This window comes from Anastrepha obliqua, chromosome 2, assembly GCF_027943255.1.
Source record: "Anastrepha obliqua isolate idAnaObli1 chromosome 2, idAnaObli1_1.0, whole genome shotgun sequence".
NCBI classification, from domain to species: Eukaryota; Metazoa; Arthropoda; class Insecta; order Diptera; family Tephritidae; genus Anastrepha; species Anastrepha obliqua.
In genome coordinates, this window is record NC_072893.1 from 92,688,939 (window position 1) to 92,708,302 (window position 19,364).

At 36.6% G+C, this 19,364-nt stretch overlaps 1 protein-coding gene across 2 annotated transcripts in view; it reads right to left on the bottom strand.

Annotated features, from left to right (window-relative positions):
* Nucleotides 1–19,364, bottom strand: part of LOC129237777 (tumor necrosis factor receptor superfamily member wengen) — an 89,585-nt gene that overhangs the window by 37,789 nt on the left and 32,432 nt on the right. For both annotated transcript variants that reach the window (XM_054872712.1, XM_054872711.1), the window contains 2 exons: nucleotides 11,618–12,463; nucleotides 2,295–2,505 (listed from right to left, as the gene is read on the bottom strand). In XM_054872712.1, the coding sequence (XP_054728687.1) occupies nucleotides 2,295–2,505; nucleotides 11,618–12,460 (1,054 nt within the window). In that variant the 5' untranslated portion in view covers nucleotides 12,461–12,463. The remainder of the gene's footprint in view (nucleotides 1–2,294; nucleotides 2,506–11,617; nucleotides 12,464–19,364) is intronic.

The following is a 19,364-nucleotide window of genomic DNA, read 5'->3' on the forward strand; positions in this document are numbered from 1 at the left end:
AGCAGGACGGCGCTACGTACCACACAGCAAACGCCATTTTATTCCATTTCAATATCTACCCGCCCTTATTGAAAAACCCTTTAGAAAAATGTTGACATTCGTTGATGATTCCGATGAGCTATGGAAATTCAAACCTTTTGAGCTCGTTTAAACAATGTGCAATACCACTTTTGTAGAACTATTTATGTTTTGCCTCTCCATTCCTTCATTCCATTCATTTCGTCCTCTTCGTTCGAGCGAAATTTCTTACTGGCGACCATTTTTTCGTCGTTTTTATGTTGTTTCTGATGAAGCGGAGTACCCTTAACACTTTTCAAGCCATACTTCGCTTGAACGGTATTTTCCCCATCAAGAAGCAGTGTAAAATTAAAACACTAAATTCTCCTGGATCCATTATTTCAAAAATAATAAAAGTAGCGTCACTCTTAACACAATAACGCACGAACTTATGAATAGAATACCATCAAATTTTAGCAGCTGACTTTTCAAGGTTAGTACTAACAGAAAAAGAGGTAAATTCAATAAAACGAGTGCCATCTATGTGTTAGGCTCAGCCCATGTGTTATGTATGTACACATTTATATAAACCAAAGCGACAAATGCTTGTAGAAAATTGAAAACTTATCGGTTCCGTGTTCTCATTGTTTCTTTCTCGCTTTCATAGTTTAAAGATTGACGTCGATAAACGTAAAAAACTTGTAAGCAATTCTTTAAATTCCCAACAGGCGATAAACTCACCAACTGTATTTCATATTCATGATCGCACCGAAAAGCTCTCCTTAGCTGATATGGATCAATACGCACAGGTATCTAAGTACATTTATTTTCTCGCCTGGCTATAGTTGGTGTGCGTCCAAACCCTCCTTAGAGATAACATGTGTGCAAATGAACGTAAATATGGAAAATATTTTTTATTGTTTACTAGTTTTGCTTGCGTGCAGTGACTTTACGCTAACCTCAAAGGCTTCTTCGAACGATCCACAAAGATCATTTGAACGGACCTTTGAGGGAATAAGTCAAAAAACAAGCAAAATGTTACATAGGTAAACAAACAACTGCAGAAACACCTAAGCAGCAGGATGTGAAAGGAATTTTAAATACACAGTCCGTATAGGAAAAGAGGAATATACAACTATACTATGTATGTAGGTATATATGTATATGTATCTATGACTGTACGTACATATGAATGCTAACAAACGAGTTTTTGATATGCTGACATTAGCAGCTACTGTATTATTTATTCCAATATATCGTAAGTAAAATGAGTACGAGTAGTAAGTGGTGCTTTTCCAAAGATCAATGCAAAGATCGTTGTTTGTTTAGAGCTAAGCAGAACAAGATCTTGGACAAATAAAGTAACGTCGAACGTGAGTGGAATAAATAACCAATGAATGCAGAAGGGACAATAGTTAGGAAGTTACAAAGTATAGTTTCACTTATACTCGTAGTATGGCGGGAAGTTGAAAATGGGCAGACATGAGGAGGAAAGGCAAGAAAATAACAAAGTGCTGCAAGCGTGTAGAGGTCATTGTCTAAGGATACTTGCTGTGGGCGTATACTATATATTGTGCGAGTGTGTGTGATAACACAAAGTGACTTTATGCATAATTTTATGATTTTAAATTATTAGCCTCTTCTGTGCATAGAAGTTTCAAACCTTGCTTGCAACAAAGCCATAAAAATCTTTCATGCGAAGTTATTATTGTACTTTTTTAATATCAATAAATAATTTTTTAATTTTTACGATAGGCTCCCCAGAGAGCAGGAAATACGCATTAGATGGTGATAATTTATAGCCAACCTCAAATCAGCCAAACTTTTATGGACGCAGGTGCGTAAGATACAATGATGATGTATTTACACAATGAATGTGTGTATGTGTGTGTAAGAATCATGAATTAACAAGGGATAGTTAACTAAAATTGAGAGAGTTTTATGCGCTTATTATACAGATCATAAATCGATTTAAAGATATTAATTGCTCGTAATGATATGCACCCCTCCAACACAAAAGAACAAAAACGCATCCATTTTGCAGCACGGAATTGCACTGTTGTTGTTGTAGCAGCATATATGTACATACATGTTGGAGTGGCCATCCTTAGCCCGCTATAATTCCGGGTCGTTGCGGTAAAGTAGAACCAACCGACTGTCGTGAGAGCGACGGCTTTGCGCTCTTTAGCATTAATGAAGGTCATAAATACCATATGCTCTCAATACCCTCATAGTCTTTTAATTACTCGCATTAAATATTTTTGTTTTTCACTCTTAACCTGCAAACAATTACTCACCTTGATCAAGTCGACGCTCCATACGCCGCCATTGCCGCATGTGATGCACCAAAATGCCCGCGGCTACAATGAAGAAGAACAAGCAGGCTAGCACGGCCAAGAAGAGCGCTGTTGTTTGCCAATCCATCGCCAGCGATTCCTCTTGCAATTGCTGCAACTCCTCATGTGACAGCTGTTGCTCGAATTCTATGTTAGCGTCATCCTTTCGGCGCTGCGGGAATAAAAAGAAACAGGATATATAGCAAACATTGCAAGCAAACAGGATAAATTATAATAAGAGAAAATGAAATGGGATGCTGTTAACTTTTAGAAGTTAATCTAGCCTTTAACTATTCTTAAACTTATACCCGTATGCAGCATGAATATACAGATATTAGCCGTTTACTCGAAAAGGTCATAACCCAAATATCTGCGTACTATACCCGTACACTTGTATGGAAGGGTATTATAATATCGTTCATTTAATGAGTGATTTTAACAGAGTAAAGGAAGTGATATAGATAAAAACATATATAAGTATATCTTACAAGTTATAACTCCCATTGATTTCAAAAATTATAAGCCAGCCCAAATTAAATTTTACTAAAATATGCGCGAATTTAGACTTCTTTACTTATTTTTACTTGAAGATGGATAGCAAATTGAAAACTTTTAAGACCTATGATGGAGAATAAGCAGCAGCTTGCCCAAAAAAACCATGCATCCATTTTTAATACATTGAAGGATGGACAAAGAATGGGGAATATCAGATCACGGATTTGCACTTTAGCCATAAATTCAATGCCCTCTTTCCCTGGAAGTGAAAGAAACGATAGGATGCGCTGTATTCATGAAAGAATATTAAAATAACCTAAAATATACGGTAAATATTGTAGAAGTTTACAAATTCTTCACGGAACTATATTAGGTCAGGGATAATAGTTTCATTCTTGACCGGACGTAGTCGATAAGAGTAAATATAGTTGCTTTGGGTTTCGAAAAAGACAATAGGGATATGAACGAGAAAGCTTTTTATTGTCATGGTAATAGAAAGATTTATTTGCCTTTTTTCAGATCAATTCATTTAACAACTGCACCTTCCAAATGACGGTAGCTGATGTCTTATGGCAAAGAAATTGTTCTTGCTAGTTTTCACTGAGTATGAAAGACTTCGGGAATTATATACATACTTGTATAATATCACTGCGTTACAAAAACGAACTTTTTTTCTGTCCTATGAACCAAATATACTTTTTCGGAAAGGGGAGGAAAAATAAAAATACACGTGTACCGGCGATTTTCATGTACACGTCAGAATTTGTTTTTTTTTTATGTATAAAATATAGAGCTCGTAGTCCGCCTGTGTGAAAAACTTTGGATCAATTTTTAACCCTTTTTCCGTTATCCAATCGCGCTGAATTTCTGCAGGCAGACTCGTGGAAATGTTTTTATTATGTAAAAATAAAAAAAAATTTGTATCAATTCTCAGATCTTCTTGAATCTTTTTTTCTAAAAAAAAATTTTTTTCTAAATTTTCGGCATAACTTATTAACCTTTTATTTATTGTTTCATACAACACACTCTTCGCTGTTTGTGTGTTTGTTACAGTTCCGGAAGTTCCGATCATCTCACAGTTGCGCTACTAGGAGACGTATACTTTGACAATTGTTTTAAGTTCTGTTGCGCGAAAACGTCTTTCTGTATATTTCATCTTACGAAAACTCGACTCGAAATAACTTTTATTTATTTATTTATTTATTTATTTATTTATTTATTTATTTAATTAGTTAATAGTCTAAAAATACAGTATTTCTTACAGACTATGAAAACAGATTAATGCTGAATAAATTAATCAAAGTAAAATTAAACTTATAATTAACTAGTTTCAATTGTAATGAGTGAAAGAAAAAGAATACATTTTTTATAATTTACAGAAGAAGATTAGATTAATACTAAGAATTTAGTTCAACAATTCATTTAGAACCAATTTGAAGTGATTCTTTGTGGAACAGAAATCCAGGCCAGTATGATTTGAAAGCGAATTAAAATCACCCAGAGTTCTAGAAATCGGAGCATTGGAAGCATAATTAGTTCTTGCCATCCCTAACCAGAAAAAACCATGATTCCGTAAACTTCGCTGAGGAATATTGAAATAGATTTTCTCGAGTAGCGATGGGGAGTCAATAACCCCATTTATCAAATCGAAGATGAAAGTAATGGAGAGAATAGTCCTTCTAATATCTAGTGATTTTAGATTTATAAGCAAGCACCGACTTTTATAGGATGGACTTGGATCAGTGAAATTTAAAGAACGCAATGCATAACGCACAAAAGCTTTCTGGACACGTTCAAGCCTACTAATATGACAAGCATAATATGGTCTCCAAATAAAGACGGCATATTCCAACTTGGAACGCACCAGAGACGTATACAACAACTTTAGAGTATATGGATCAACAAAGTCTGAACTAAAACGTCGAATAAACGCAAGTACGGAATAAGACTTTGAAATAGTGTGATTTAAATGTTTTTGAAAAGAGAATTTAGAATCAAATACCACACCAAGATCAGTAGTTTCACTTCGATGAGATAAGCTAGAACCACAAATGTGGTAGGAAGTGGGTATAAGAGAACACGATTTAGAATAAGAAATATAAAAACACTTGCTTATATTTAAATCTAACTTATTTCTTTTACACCAAGAATCAACGTTATCTAGATCAGATTGAAGGTTTAAAGAGTCCACTGTACTTGCAATCCTCGAGTATATCTTTAAATCATCGGCATACAAGAGAAAATTAGCGTTATTAAAACAACTAGAAATGTCATTAATAAAAAGTATAAAAAGTAAGGGACCCAGTATACTTCCCTGAGGTACACCAGAGGACGCAATAAAAGAAATAGATGACGCACCATCAACATTAACAACACATTTCCGAGAGGAGAGATAGGATTTAATCCATTTTAAAAGAGTGGAATGGAATCCTATAGCACTCAATTTGGAAATTAAAACCCTGTGATTAACCTTATCAAATGCTTTTGAAAAGTCTGTGTAAACAGCATCAACTTGAGTTTTTTTTTAAACGATGATATACAGTATTCAGAGAACACAGCAAGATTTGAAACAGTAGATCTACCTTTCATGAAGCCGTGTTGGTCTACTGAAATATAACGACTAACTACGAAATAGATTTTATCTTTCACTATTAATTCAAATAATTTTGAAACCGTGGATAATTTGGCAATTGGTCTATAATTAGCAATATTGTTTTTATTTCCACTTTTGAATACTGGATTAATGGTTGTTACTTTCCAGGCATCTATGAATTCTCCTCGATCAAGGGATTTGTTAAACATTAACAAAAGTGGATAGGCAATTGCAGAGCAGTTTTTAAGAAGATACGAAGATAGCCCATCTACATCAGATTTTGTTGATGTTTTGAGTTGCCGAATTCCATCTTCGATATCAGAAAGCGTAAAAGTTAACGAGCCAATATTGATTGAGGAATTCATGCTCGAATGAAACTCATCAATTAAATCAGAGTCTACTTGAAAATTTGAACAAAAAAAATCTGTGAAAAGATTGACTGCATCTGCAGAAGTATGAGCTTGAGTTTCGTTATAGAAGACAACCGAAGGAATACTTGAGCATGATTTCCTGGATCTAACATAACGCCAGAAGGAACTAGGATTTGATTTAATGTCCGATTCGAACTTGAGAATATAATTTCGCTTTAAGTCCCTATCCAAAGATTTAAGTTCTCTAGAGAAATGTAGATATTTATCTTTATCTGTGATGGAATGAGAAAACTTAAACTTTTTGAAATATTTGTTTCTCAAATTTTTTATTTTTCTCAGTTCCTTGGTATGCCACGGTACTCTATAACTAGTCCTATTTATCACTGGTATATTATTTTTACAGATATCATTTATATTATGCTTGAAAATATCATAACAATTGGCAACTTCAACCCCAGTAAATAGAGAATCCCAATCTATAATATCAACTGCTGAATTAATTATACTAAAATCAAAGTTTTTAAAACAAAAATTGGTAGTCACATTCTCAAAATAAAAATCATTAAACTCATAGAATTCTATAAGAAGGACAAGTGGTACATGATGCAGACCAGGAGTAGACAGAGGGTCTACACATTCTAATAAAGAAAAATTTATATTGTCATTAATGAAAATGAGGTCAAGAATTCGAGAAAGACTATTTGAGAAATTATTTATCTGAACCAGTTACGTTTGTGGCTTATTCGCACCAAGTAAAAATTTTAAAAATATTACGAAAACAGTGGTTAATTCGTTTCAGAAAATATTCAAGACTGCTCATGTTCCTAACTTGTGGTATACTCCGGAAGCCGTGTCCGACTATTGCTATAGAAATTTATGCACGTTTACTGATGGAAGGTCAACAATAAAGTACTCTGTACCAACAATTTGGCTACCATGTACGGAGCACTGCAGTTACTGGCACAAATGCTTACAAACGCAAAAATAAAAGGCCTAAGTTTTTTTACGAGGGGGGCCTTTTATATGTCGGGATTTGGCAACCCTGGTGTTGCAATCTGGCAACTCACAGCTGTATCGCAAAGTTTGACATTTTTTGGATTTTACGTACTCAGAACGTTTTGAAATACCAGCGCTATTTGTGTTGTTTACAGTAACTTAAAAGATTCATCTCGGTCCAAAAATGGAATTAAATCGTGAACATTTTCGTGCGTTTATTTTTTACAACTTTCGACGTGGATTAACTCAGCAACATTGCATGGATGAACTTTTTGGCGATGAAGCTCCATCAAGGATCAGTGTTCATCGATGATATGGTGAATTCAATCGTGGTCGTAGTTACTCCAAGACGAATTTCGTGAAGGTCGTCCAAAATCAGTTGTTGTTCCGAAAACCATTGATGCTATGCGCGAACTGATATTGCAAGATCGTCATGTGACCTATCGTGAGATTGAGACAATCTTAGGCGTTAGTGGGACCAGCATACATTCAATATTGCATAAACATTTGACTGTCAAACAAATTTGTTCGCGTTGGATCCCACACAATTTGTCAATCGCTCAAAAAAAGGCTCGTGTCGATTGGTCGAAGGAAATGCCCAAAAAATACGATCACGGGGCTTCGAAACACGTCTATGACATCGTGACAGGTGATGAATCATGGATTTACGCGTATGAGCCCGAAAGTAAACAGCAGTCGACTGTATGGGTGTTTCAAGATAAGCCAAATCCAACAAAAGTTGTTCGCGCACGAAGCACTTCCAAGCAAATGGTCGCCTGTTTTTTCGGAAAAACTGGACATGTCGCAACCGTATCACTAGAACAACGTAGAACAGTAAATTCTGAGTGGTACACAACTATTTGTTTGCCAGTTGTCGTCCCAGAAATTAGGAAAACCAATCGCCAAAAACGGATCACTCTTCACCAGGACAATGCGAGCTCTCACACATCAGCTCAAACAACTGCATTTTTGAGCACCCAAAACATCGAATTAATGGGTCGTCGGCCGTATAGTCCTGACTTGGCACCGAATGACTTCTTTTTATTCCCGTACGTAAAAAACAAGCTGAGAGGTCAACGTTTTTCGACACCTGAAGAAGCGGTTGCGGCATTCAGAATGCATGTTTTGGAGGTACCTCATTCAGAGTGGCAAAAGTGATGATTAAAATTTGTTTTTGTTCTCTAATCCCGAAATATAAAAGGCACCCCTCGTAAAAGCATTAAAATTTTTAATGTAATAATTTTTAATTTTAATATAATAAAATTAATAAAAAAATTCGGGGTTTTATATCTCTATTGTAATGCGGAGTGAAATACCTTTCTTTTGATACCCACATCGGCATATCTCATGCAATTTTTTTTTAATTTCGAACAGGTGGCAACCCTGTGAAACATTGTCAGTGGCAAGACCTAGGTGAAAAGTATAGAAATGTGACACACTATCTGTGTGCCCAATTTCATTCAAATCCGTTAAGCTAATCCTGAGATCGTGTGACTATACAGATATGCATACAAGAATTGCTCGTTTAAAGTTATAAAATACAAAAAAAAAACAAAATTGTGACGTGTACATGAAAATCGCCGATACACGTGTATTTTTATTTTTTATCCCCTTTCCGAAAAAGTATATTTAGTTCATAGGACAGAATGTGTGTAACGTGGTGTATTTAATAGCAGGACTTAAAATATAGGCGTAACAATTTTGTTTGTAATAAAAATGCAGCCGGTCTAATACCAAAAATATCTAAGTTGCAGCTCAACTTGAGCCAAATTAGTGTATTTCACACCTTTAAAGGATTTGGCAATCTGACAATTCACAAGTTTGGCAAGTTTTGCGCGAAGAATTCGGTCTCCAGCCTACTCCACTAAATCAGCTCATTAAGAGCAGCCTCTTTATCATTTGATGCGCAGAAAGTTCTCCGATCCCGCTTTGCAAATGTTTTGTTATGTCCGTATTGAAGAATCATATGCATTTCTAGACGAAGGCTTCATATTTTCATTTACAAAGAGCGCAAATATTTTACATATTTACATACTTAAGATATACATCGCAACGTGGAGAATACAATGATGTGGCCAACATAAAACCGTTACTCGGCCCTGAGCGAATTTGAAGGAATCAACTGATTTGTCGTCATAATAAGGGATATAATAGCGATTTCTGTACCACAGAATTTGGCAAAAACTGAAATTGTGCTTGTCATATAAGAAAAAATTAAAGCAGCCACTGCTCATATTACTTCATTACTATCTAAATGGAACGTAACAACCAAAGTTAGGTAGGTAGGTGAAATGGTTGAAGTGCACCTGGCACTCCTCAAGTAGCACTAAAGCGCCGTTTTGATACCATTATGAGACCGCCAACAGGCAGATATCTACAGCCAACCAGAGCTGTTGATATAATGGAGAAAATTGATTGGATTTAGGTTGGCGCACTGCCCCAGGCTGTCGAAGAAAGGAGCTCCCAGTGACCTTAGTCTTCTAGCTGCCAAGCCCGGACATTTACAGAGAAAATGCTCAACGGTCTCTTTCCCTGAAAGGTCCCCACAGCTTCTACAATGGGCGTTAAATGGTAACCCTAGCTTTTACGCGTGTGTGCCGATCGTCCAGTGACCGGTAAACAGAGCTACGAGTTTGGAAATTGAATGGCGAGGAGTCAAAAGAACTTTCTGAGTTCTTCGTATATCATACGAGTATTGGGGTCAAAGGGTTTTCGAAATAGCACATGAAGAAATGGAGCTCCATCTTTTCTGCGCTTTCCTGAGAAATAATTTGTGCAGTTCCCCTTTAACAACTGTCAAGTGTATGCTGATGACCTGGTATGAGGTCTCTGAGGCCAGTCCAGTCCCCTTCCTGGCAAGCTCATCAGCAATTTCATTTCCCTCTATGTTCCTATGTCCTCGAACCCAGATCAGAGAAATGTTGCCTGCACACCCAAGTGATTTGATCTCCTCTTTACAGGAGTTAACTAATTTTGATCTGCACCATGGTGTTGTCAGAGCCTTAATCGCGGCTTGACTATCGGAGAAAATGTTAATAGCTGCCGCGTTCCCTAAAAATTTTGCATGTCTGCTAGATCGTAAAGGCTTCTGCTTGAAAAACATTAGCAGTGTTCGGCAGTTTAAAGGAGATAGATAAAATGGCTGATTTAGAGAAAACTCCTGCTCCGACTCCTAATTCCATCTTGGAACCGTCAGTGAAGACAGAGGTGCAAGCTTCGGTGCAGATTTTCCCCTTGATCCAATCCTGCCTATTTGGAAAGATTGCTCTAGCACGAACCTCAATCTTTAGTTTGCGGACAGAGAGATCTGTTCGAAGTTCGGAGAAATACGGTGTTAACTGCCCGAAAATGCTTCCATGTCGCTTGAGTGATTGTCTCCAGAGACCAACAGAGACAACCAAAGTTACTCTCACAATTTTAGTTCGGAAGGCAAAACCTTTATCTACCGTCCTTGAATATATTGCATATAAACAGATCAACACAGATCTCTACTGGCGTATTCAAACAACCTTTGAAAAAACATTTCTGTGACCAGCAGATTGGCAGAGAGCTTTTAAAAAATTACCTATCGTAAAGAACGAAAGTCTCATTCACGGTCGTTTAAGGTGTGAAATAAGGTAAAGGTCTAAACCCATTTTAGCTCAGGTATTGAGGGTAAACATTGAACATAAATTTTAAAATCCGCTAGTTTTTCGTTAAATTTTATTAAATACTAGTGGACCCGACAGACTTCGTTCTGTCAAATAGATTTTGAATGTGGCAGTTTATACCTATTTCGACCTTAGACGGTTCTGTTCAGGAGAATTTAAGAAAGGGGTCAGCTCAGTGACCTAAGTATCTTCGCTTCCACGAACTTTGGCCACCCTTTTGGGACCCACTAAAAACCCCGACTGGGATGTTTGTCAGAGGACTTCAAACTAAGAGGGGAACTTAAGGTTCAAACCTGATTGAAAAATAATCTAAAGGGATAGTGGGAACCTAAAGGTGACAAATATTTATAAAGTGGGTGCTTCAATGACAAAACATAGAGATAATTAATTATTTATTATTATTATTAACATAGGGTTAGTAACCGTTATAATAAAAAAAGAATGAAGTAAAACGTATATAATCAAATCTGTTTTATTTTTATTTTTTCTTTTGTAGTGCAATACAATGTTTTTTGTTTGATTACCTGGTGAATATACAAACAAATCTGATGGTTTTCAACATGGGAACAGGCAACATACAATTGACCATGTAAGAAACATGGGTTTTCTAGATTAATTCATAATGTTTGTCTTTTGTTCTTCTTAAAATATGTTTGTCTTTTGTTATTCTTAAAATATGTTTGGATTTGTTCTGCCCTGCATGATTGTTCTTTACTTAACTATTTTTATTTATTATTTGTGAATGAAATCATTCCTTAACTCGTTCTGAAACTAAAACAAAAGAAAGAATATTGCGAGGCCAATCAAATTTATAGCTCTTACATTTTTTGACTTTTCAATTTGGTCGCGTTCACGATATTATACTTTTGTGTGAAGGCATTAGATCCTCTAACGCGAACACGCACACACACAAACGCGCAATATTTGTGTGGGAAAAAGAAAAGTGCTGTTTTAGGGTTTCATGGAAGTTATTCGAATTTTACTCGCCGTACAAACCATTCTTGGATTTCGAGAAACATTTTAAAAAAATAATTGTTAAGATTGGTCCATGCGCTGTTGAGTTATGCGCTTACTAACACATTTTGCGATTCATTTTTATATTATAGACTAGAATACCAGATTCACGATTGTGAGTGAGTGAAATAAGCACTTCGGTACATTAAAATGTTTTCCACTCACCTCCTTCCAGTTGGGCTCTGTTTTCGCCAGCACAACCCAATCGATATTCAAATCATAGATGGAGCCACATATCGTGTCACGATGCGACTGGCATGTGCGCAATGGTATTAAATCACCCTCGCACACAGTACAAGTAATACATTTGTCCTTGAGCGGATCCCACCAGCTATGCAAGTCGCAGGGCGAGGCAGCACAGAAGGAACAAAGCGTGGTGAGAACGAGTAGGGCTGCAATGTAGCTAGCCGCTTTCGACGAGCTACTCAAGGCACGGACTGCGGTGTTCAAAAGTTGTATTGCAGGTGAACTTGTTGCTGTTGTAGTTTTACTTAAGTTACTATTGCTGCCCCTGCTGAATATGCTATTATTATTGTTATTGTTACTCGTATAGCTGTTGCTGTTGTTGTTGTGGTCATAGTAGTGCTCAGCTTCAGGCAACGCCGCATACGAAGGCGTGCTACACGCAAAGCTGTTGTTATTGTTGCTATTGCTCTGGTTGCAGTTACTGCTATTGCAGTTCGTTATATTGTTGTTGTTGTTATTATCATTAATATCATCACGCCTTCTTCTTCTCCGTCTGCTGCTCGCTACTATGGCTTGTGTGCAATACTGGCGCAGTCGCCAACTGATACTTTGCGCCTGTGTGTGCATTGTGTTGAGGAGGGTGTGTGCGACGGGTGTTGGGCGGCTATCATTAGCATTGTCACTTGCGCTCGCATTAGACAGTGGGCTTGTTGTAGTTGTTGTTGTTGCTAAGTGTGTGTGTAACGTGGTAGGTGCAGGTGTAGGAGTAGTGGGCGTGGTCGTTATTGGAAAGGTGCGTGTCGTCATGGTTCGAGTCGACATTATCTGAAAAAAGAGAAGTTTAAAATTATTGGCAACTTATTGAGACAATTAAATACATACATATATGAATATATAAAAGCATGAATGAAATGTTATAACCAATTTAGATGAGTTTGAAAATAAAAAACTTTCAGGGTGAAAATTTCCCATGAGAACTAAACACTTTTTCTGTTTCGCCGCCGCTTCAATGTCAACGGAATTTTCTTCAATTGATGCTACTTCACATACTATATATGCACACATGCGCGCGTAAATACATGCATACGTTCATGCAAATATAAATATCTAAACAGACATACATCTACGTACGAGCATTTTTTAATGTTTGTATCCATTAGCCACCAGCAATTTTAACTTCAATTCCTCCATTACTTACAACACAGAGGGTTGTCAATTGCTATGCGTTTAGGATACGCTGAAAATGGATTTTCCCAGAAGCATTAGGCACATTAATGATGGAATGATCTTTTATAGAGTTGCCAGGCCAAGTAAGTCTTAAATGAAATTTGTAATGTGATGATAGTATTTATTTTAAAGTCACTTTCTTTACTGCGTCGCAGCGGTGCATGGCTCTCCTTACCCGCTTTAAACAAATGATGATAAATACACCTTTTCTTAACAGTCTGGCATCCATAGAGCGAAAGAGAGGAACGAGAAAGGAAAATATTTTCAGCAGCTTAAAACAGGGTCACAACGAGCTTTGATTGCAATTTCACGGATACATAACTATGTCAACTTTCGCGGCTGTCGTAGCGCGTAGAATTGTGCGTGACCATAAGTAATACCGATTTCGGAGTCCACTGTAAGCATGAAACATCAAATGATGGAAAGTTTTTTCTCATGAAAGTCTCCTCTTTGCAGGCAATGGCAAACACCTAATGTATTTTTGCCATGCATATGAAAAAGTTCTCAAGTAAGAACATCATCGGTCGCCTGGAGTCAGCACAAAACTGTAAGTCACTCCAACAAACAGACCCGGATTTGCGGTTAAATTTTATTCTGCTATTTGATCTTCACATTTTCCACACATTTCGAAAATATGGTTTATTAACAACAAACTGTAAAAATTTTAGACTGAATTATGAAATAACTACAAAATTGTCTGACGTACTTTCTCGATACAACATTAACTATACCCAACTGATTGCTTTCCCATTTGCACATGTTATTCCGAACGTCATTCTGGTGCCATTCCACGATCCGGTACTGGAATAACCGACTTACAATAATAATTTCTTTTTCCACATATTTTCACTTAAATTTATTTTTCAAATATTTGAAAGTCTATCTAATATTATAATAAATAAAGTTTATATCTAACACGCAATGCAGCTACGAGAATGCAGAACAATAACGATGTTCATTACTTTATTTCAGATGGCAATAGGAGTAGTAGCTATACGCGCCAGGAATTCAACTCCAAAGTATGAATTTCAAACTAAGAAGAAAGTTGTAAAATTTGTAAAACCTAAAAAACCTAAAAAATCTTGAAATAAATTTTCTGTACGGAAACCATTCATTTAACGCTGAAAACAAGTGCTTGGTGAAAAGAATTCAGAAGGTGTAGTTACCATCAAACCGTTAACTGACTCTCAACGAGGAATCAGCTGATTTGCTGACGCAAGCGGGGTTGTGACAGCGGTTAGTTTACGACAGAGGTCAGCAAAAACTGAGATTGTGTTGGTGATATACGAAAAAATCAACAAACACCACTCAGTTTGCTTCGTTGCCGTTTGAACTGCACGAGCGTAAGAATACGTGTAATATTAGCGGTCAGAATTCGGCTGTCGTTATCCTTGAATAAAATTTGTTAACATGAATAATATTCGAATATTTTTATTATTTTGCTACAAAATCTCCTTTTCATGTCCACAAAAGTGAAATCATTTACGATAAACACATACACATGCATAACTGTGTGTAAAATAGCAAAGCCTAAAGATAGGCAGTAAAACACTGTAATTAAACCATGACGCTCGACAACTCTATGACACACAGTTAAGCGGCTGCAAAGCGACGACATTTGAGATCATTCTTTTATTGCTCGCTTAATAAGTTTGCTGTGTTTGGAATGACCGTGGGTCAGCACAGATTTGAACTACAAACTAATAAAATTTTGCTCATGTACATCGGATTCAATGTCCGCGTAAGCACTCATACATATGTATGTACATACATACATACATGTAGCTGCACAAACCTTTTCGTATCCATGCATTCATTGTATGAGTAAGAACACAACATTTACAACAATAAATAGAAATGTGCCACGTACTTTTTGCTTATTCTAAATTGAGATCATTTTAATTTCTGTGAACTGTGTAAAAATTTAATCGTTGCTTGTGTATGACCAATGAAATCTGTCAGTCAAATGACAACTCAAGCCGCCAAGGGTACGTACATATTATATACAGGGTTGGCCATATTAAACTGACCCATGTGATTATTAAAAAAATATGGAAAAAGAAACATTTTTTTGTGTTTCATTGTGAAAAACATTTAATTTAGTTCAAGGAGATTCGTTTACATCACTTTTTGAATATGATATCGCGCAAGTGGTCACCCTTAGCTCGTATAGCGTAATGTGCCCGTTTTTCGGCGTTTTCCATAGTTTTGGCCAGCGTCTCGGCCGATATGGCGGCTATTTCCCGTCGGATATTGGCCTTAAGTGCGCCTTGTGTCTTTGGCTTGTTGACGTAAACCTTAGATTTCAAATTACAGTAAAAAGTTATAGGGTTACTCAATGGGTCAGTTTAATATGGCCAACCCTGTATATGTATGTGGATATGTGCCTGCATATGTCTGTATGTATATATAAAATTCAGTGAGCAGAATTTCTCCTAGAAGGTACGCTATCAAATAATATTCGCGTCAGGATAGCCATTTACGAGAAAACCTTCGACCTAATGGTCTTTGGTACTCGATAGTAGATATTCACATACTCGATGCCACTTTATCGACAAAAAGAGTGGTCAAATACATACATACATAGGAGTACAATTAGGCACAAGGCTAACTTACTGGGCGCACATAAATCAAGCTGCCATTAGAGCAGCCAAAGTAAACGGCATGTTAAGTAAGCTCATGGCAAACCCTGGAGGTCCAACGCAGAACAAGCGAAAACTTCTAGTGGGCACGACGAACTCTCTTCTTTTTTAAGGATGCGAAATATGGGCGGATTCGATAAGGGTGCAATGCCGACGGAAAACTCTGTAATCTGTGTAACGCACCTGCACTCTCAGAGTGGCTTCTTCATACAGAACAGCATCTGAAGCGGCGGTTGTTAGTTATCAGCGGAACCATCCCTATAGATATTCTAGCACAAGAGCGCAAACGGAATGGGAGGCAGTACCACGCTTCTCCGATATTAGAATTCAAACGCTTACACTTTGGCAGGCAAGATGGAACTCTGAACGGTACCCTAGATGGACAGCGAGACTAATATCCGATATAAAAAAAGGGCAGAAAGAAAGCACGGTGAGGTTAACTGTTACCTCACACAGTTTTTGTCCGGACATGGGTCCTTTCGCAAGTATTTGTGGCGAATGGGAAAAGTGAGCCTATCAAACTGCATATATGGAGATACTGAGTATGATGATGCGGAGCAAACCTTTAAATGCGAGAGGTGAAACATAGGGAGAACAGCTCCACAACGAGCTATTGGTGTATTTACACTTTACACCTGAAGAAATAATCGAGAAAATGATGATAGGCGAAGAAAAATGGACTTTCGTCACAAATTTCGTGAAGGATATTATCCGAAAAAAGAAGCGTGAAATGGAAACTTATGTTGGACGCAGGCTGAGTAAGTAAGTGTCCTTTTTAGGACACCATCTTGGCACTTTACCTCGAAGCAATGCGGAAGCAGTCCCGGGGTGGAGGGAAAAATCCAAGAGAAGAGGAGGGATATTTTTAGTGGAATCACCACAAACGTAGTAGCGACGGTTACTATATGGTACGAAGGCATTTTTAATCCAACCTCAATGCCAAAAAAATAGGTCTTTTGTACCCTTTGAGAGATATAACATTAATGTCACTTTATAAAAATTCACATTCAGTAGCTTGTTTGACTTACTATATATAAGGTAAAGTTAAAGATGTTGAAAGATATTTACTCAAGGATACAATACCACTTTCAGGTTGTAGTGCTAACTTCACTCATATTAAAAACGGCAAAAATAAATATTCCATTGAAACTTATCTAGTGAGGTTTTTAGATAGAAGCATCTTTTCGAAAAGCATGTTGAGTTTCTACACCAAACATAATAACAGTTTTTGCTTTTTGGGTGCTCATTACTTAACAACATCAGGCCAATAACCGGCTCTCAGCGAATTTTACGGAATCAGCTGAGGAATGTGACGGCAGCTTGTTTCCGAAAAACATTGGTGATATAGAAAAAATCAATGCTTCCAATAAATAAAAAATAAACAATTGGCGTGTATACTTCTGTTAGGTGTTTGGCCGAGCTCCTCCTCCTATTTTTGGCATGCATCTTGATGTTGCTCCACAAATGGAAGAACCTACAGTTTTAAGCCGACTCCGAACGGCAAATGGTTTTTTATGAGCCGCTTTTTCATGGCAGAAACACACTCGGAGGTTTGCCATATCCTAACGAGGGGCGACCAATATACAAAAAAATGAATCCATTTATTCATTAATTCATTGCCATCTGAACCACAAATGACTAGATGAAAAACTCCCTCATTTTATGCGAGGGTGAGGCCAGAATTTATTTTTAAACAGTAGCGAAATATAAATATAAGGAAAGTAAATCAAGTAGATAATTGAATAATTTCATAAATTTCCCAGACTCAATTAGTGAACATTTTCCTTGGTATGTTAGTGTTTTTTTTTCGATGGTTTTCGCTTTCAATATTTGATAATTTTATTATAATCTTAATTTTGGAATTTTTGCTCATTTGTGTAATTTATATATAAGAAAAAACATAACCCACAAGAACTCACAATAGAACTCAATAAATAAATAATAATGAAAAATTTAAAACTCAAACTATTAAAAAAAACAAATAATAAACAAAAATAAATAATGATTATTGTTTATCAAAAACTAACCACTTTATTTATTTCCGGGCAAAAAATAGCACTCCAAAATGAATTTTATTTTATCAAAAAAAAAAAAATATCTGGATGTATAAGTGTATGTTCTGAGCGCTTAATTAAAAATCTAAATGTGAATCTTAATGATTTATTTTGCAGATGTGGGATTGGCAGACGAACGAAGAACTACCAAAAGTGGTATAATATATATATAATTGGCGCGTACACCCTTTTTGGGTGTTTGGCCGAGCTCCTCCTCCTATTTGTGGTGTGCGTCTTGATGTTGTTCCACAAATGGAGGGACCTACAGTTTCAAGCCGACTCCGAACGGCAGATATTTTTATGAGGAGCTTTTTCATGGCAGAAATACACTCGGAGGTTTGCCATTGCCTGCCGAGGGGAAAACACTTTTTCTTCATTTTGGTGTTTCACCGAGATTCGAACCTACGTTCTCTCTGTGAATTCCGAATGGTAGTCACGCACCAACCCATTCGGCTACGGCGGCCGACCTTTTAGATTATAATATAAATGCATCTCTGCTCATTTTACGAATTTCATTAAAATGTGCATCACTAACCGCACGAAAAGAACTCTGAACTATAGGTAGCATAAAAAATGTAAAATTTGTTTATTGAAAATTGGAAAATAATGTGTCGATTGTGATGAAATTTTCACACTTTTCTTCGAAAATTGGTTATCTAATAATTTCAGATTAAAACTTAGAATTTTTACGTGGGTATTAGCTACTAAATAAATACTTTCCCCACAAATACCAGGAAAAATATATTAATAAAAGTATAAAAAATTATTGATTTTTGCTCAACTGCAGGAACATGCAAACATACGCGTATGTAGATATGTACGCATTTTGTACTATCCAAAATATGCACTTCAAGATAAGCAGACACCCCTGCCACATAGTATTATATTCAGTGATAAGTCAACTGCAATCGACGCACAAATTGACATACCTAAATACCCACTCTATTTGCTAAAACCGCCTAAGAATGATAAATGCGCAAACGCGAGCACTCAAACAATCATGCAAACAAAGGCCAACCGACAAACTGCAAACACAAACAAACAAAAAAAATAAACAGCGCTACATCCATACATATCAATCATACGCAATCGAAATTACATATTTGCATATTTATTTGTTTAACCTCCTGCATTTTTCCAACATTTTCACTTGTTGTTTTTCTTCTTCCTTTATTGCCATTTCCACTGGTCATTGCCGGTCATACAAGTTGACCATTACTACGACCGATCGAGCTTGAAATTGTACAATTCATATTTCCATGCGCGCAACGTGCGCGATAAAACGTACACACAACCTCACATACACATACATTCATATGCACATGTATGATATATGAAAAGGCATTGCATTGTATTGGTAACTTTGTGGCTATGCTTGTGTTTATGCTCACTCTGTCCACTTGCTGTCTGTCGTCAATATGACAGCATATCATACTTCCGTTTTACAAAATGTGCACACAGTGGCGTTGTCGATAAATAAACAAATAGGTACCGCTTACATTAAATTGTAAATATTGCACAATCGGAAAGAAAAGATGTATGTAAATACAAAATATTTTGAAACGTATAGTACACATACGCTCTGGCATGCGTCAAGGGCGCTTAGAAGACACTTTAAAACAAATGCCACTTAAGCTGAATTCTTGTGGCTCTAGCGGCGCCGTAGTCTTTTTAATTTCTTGAACTTAATTGCTTAGAAGTCTTTGTGAAGGCGGACAGGAGTTCTTAATTGAGTATTTTTTAAACCGTATCAGATAATATTTACTTAACGTTGTGCATTTAAATTGATTTTGTTTTCTTGTA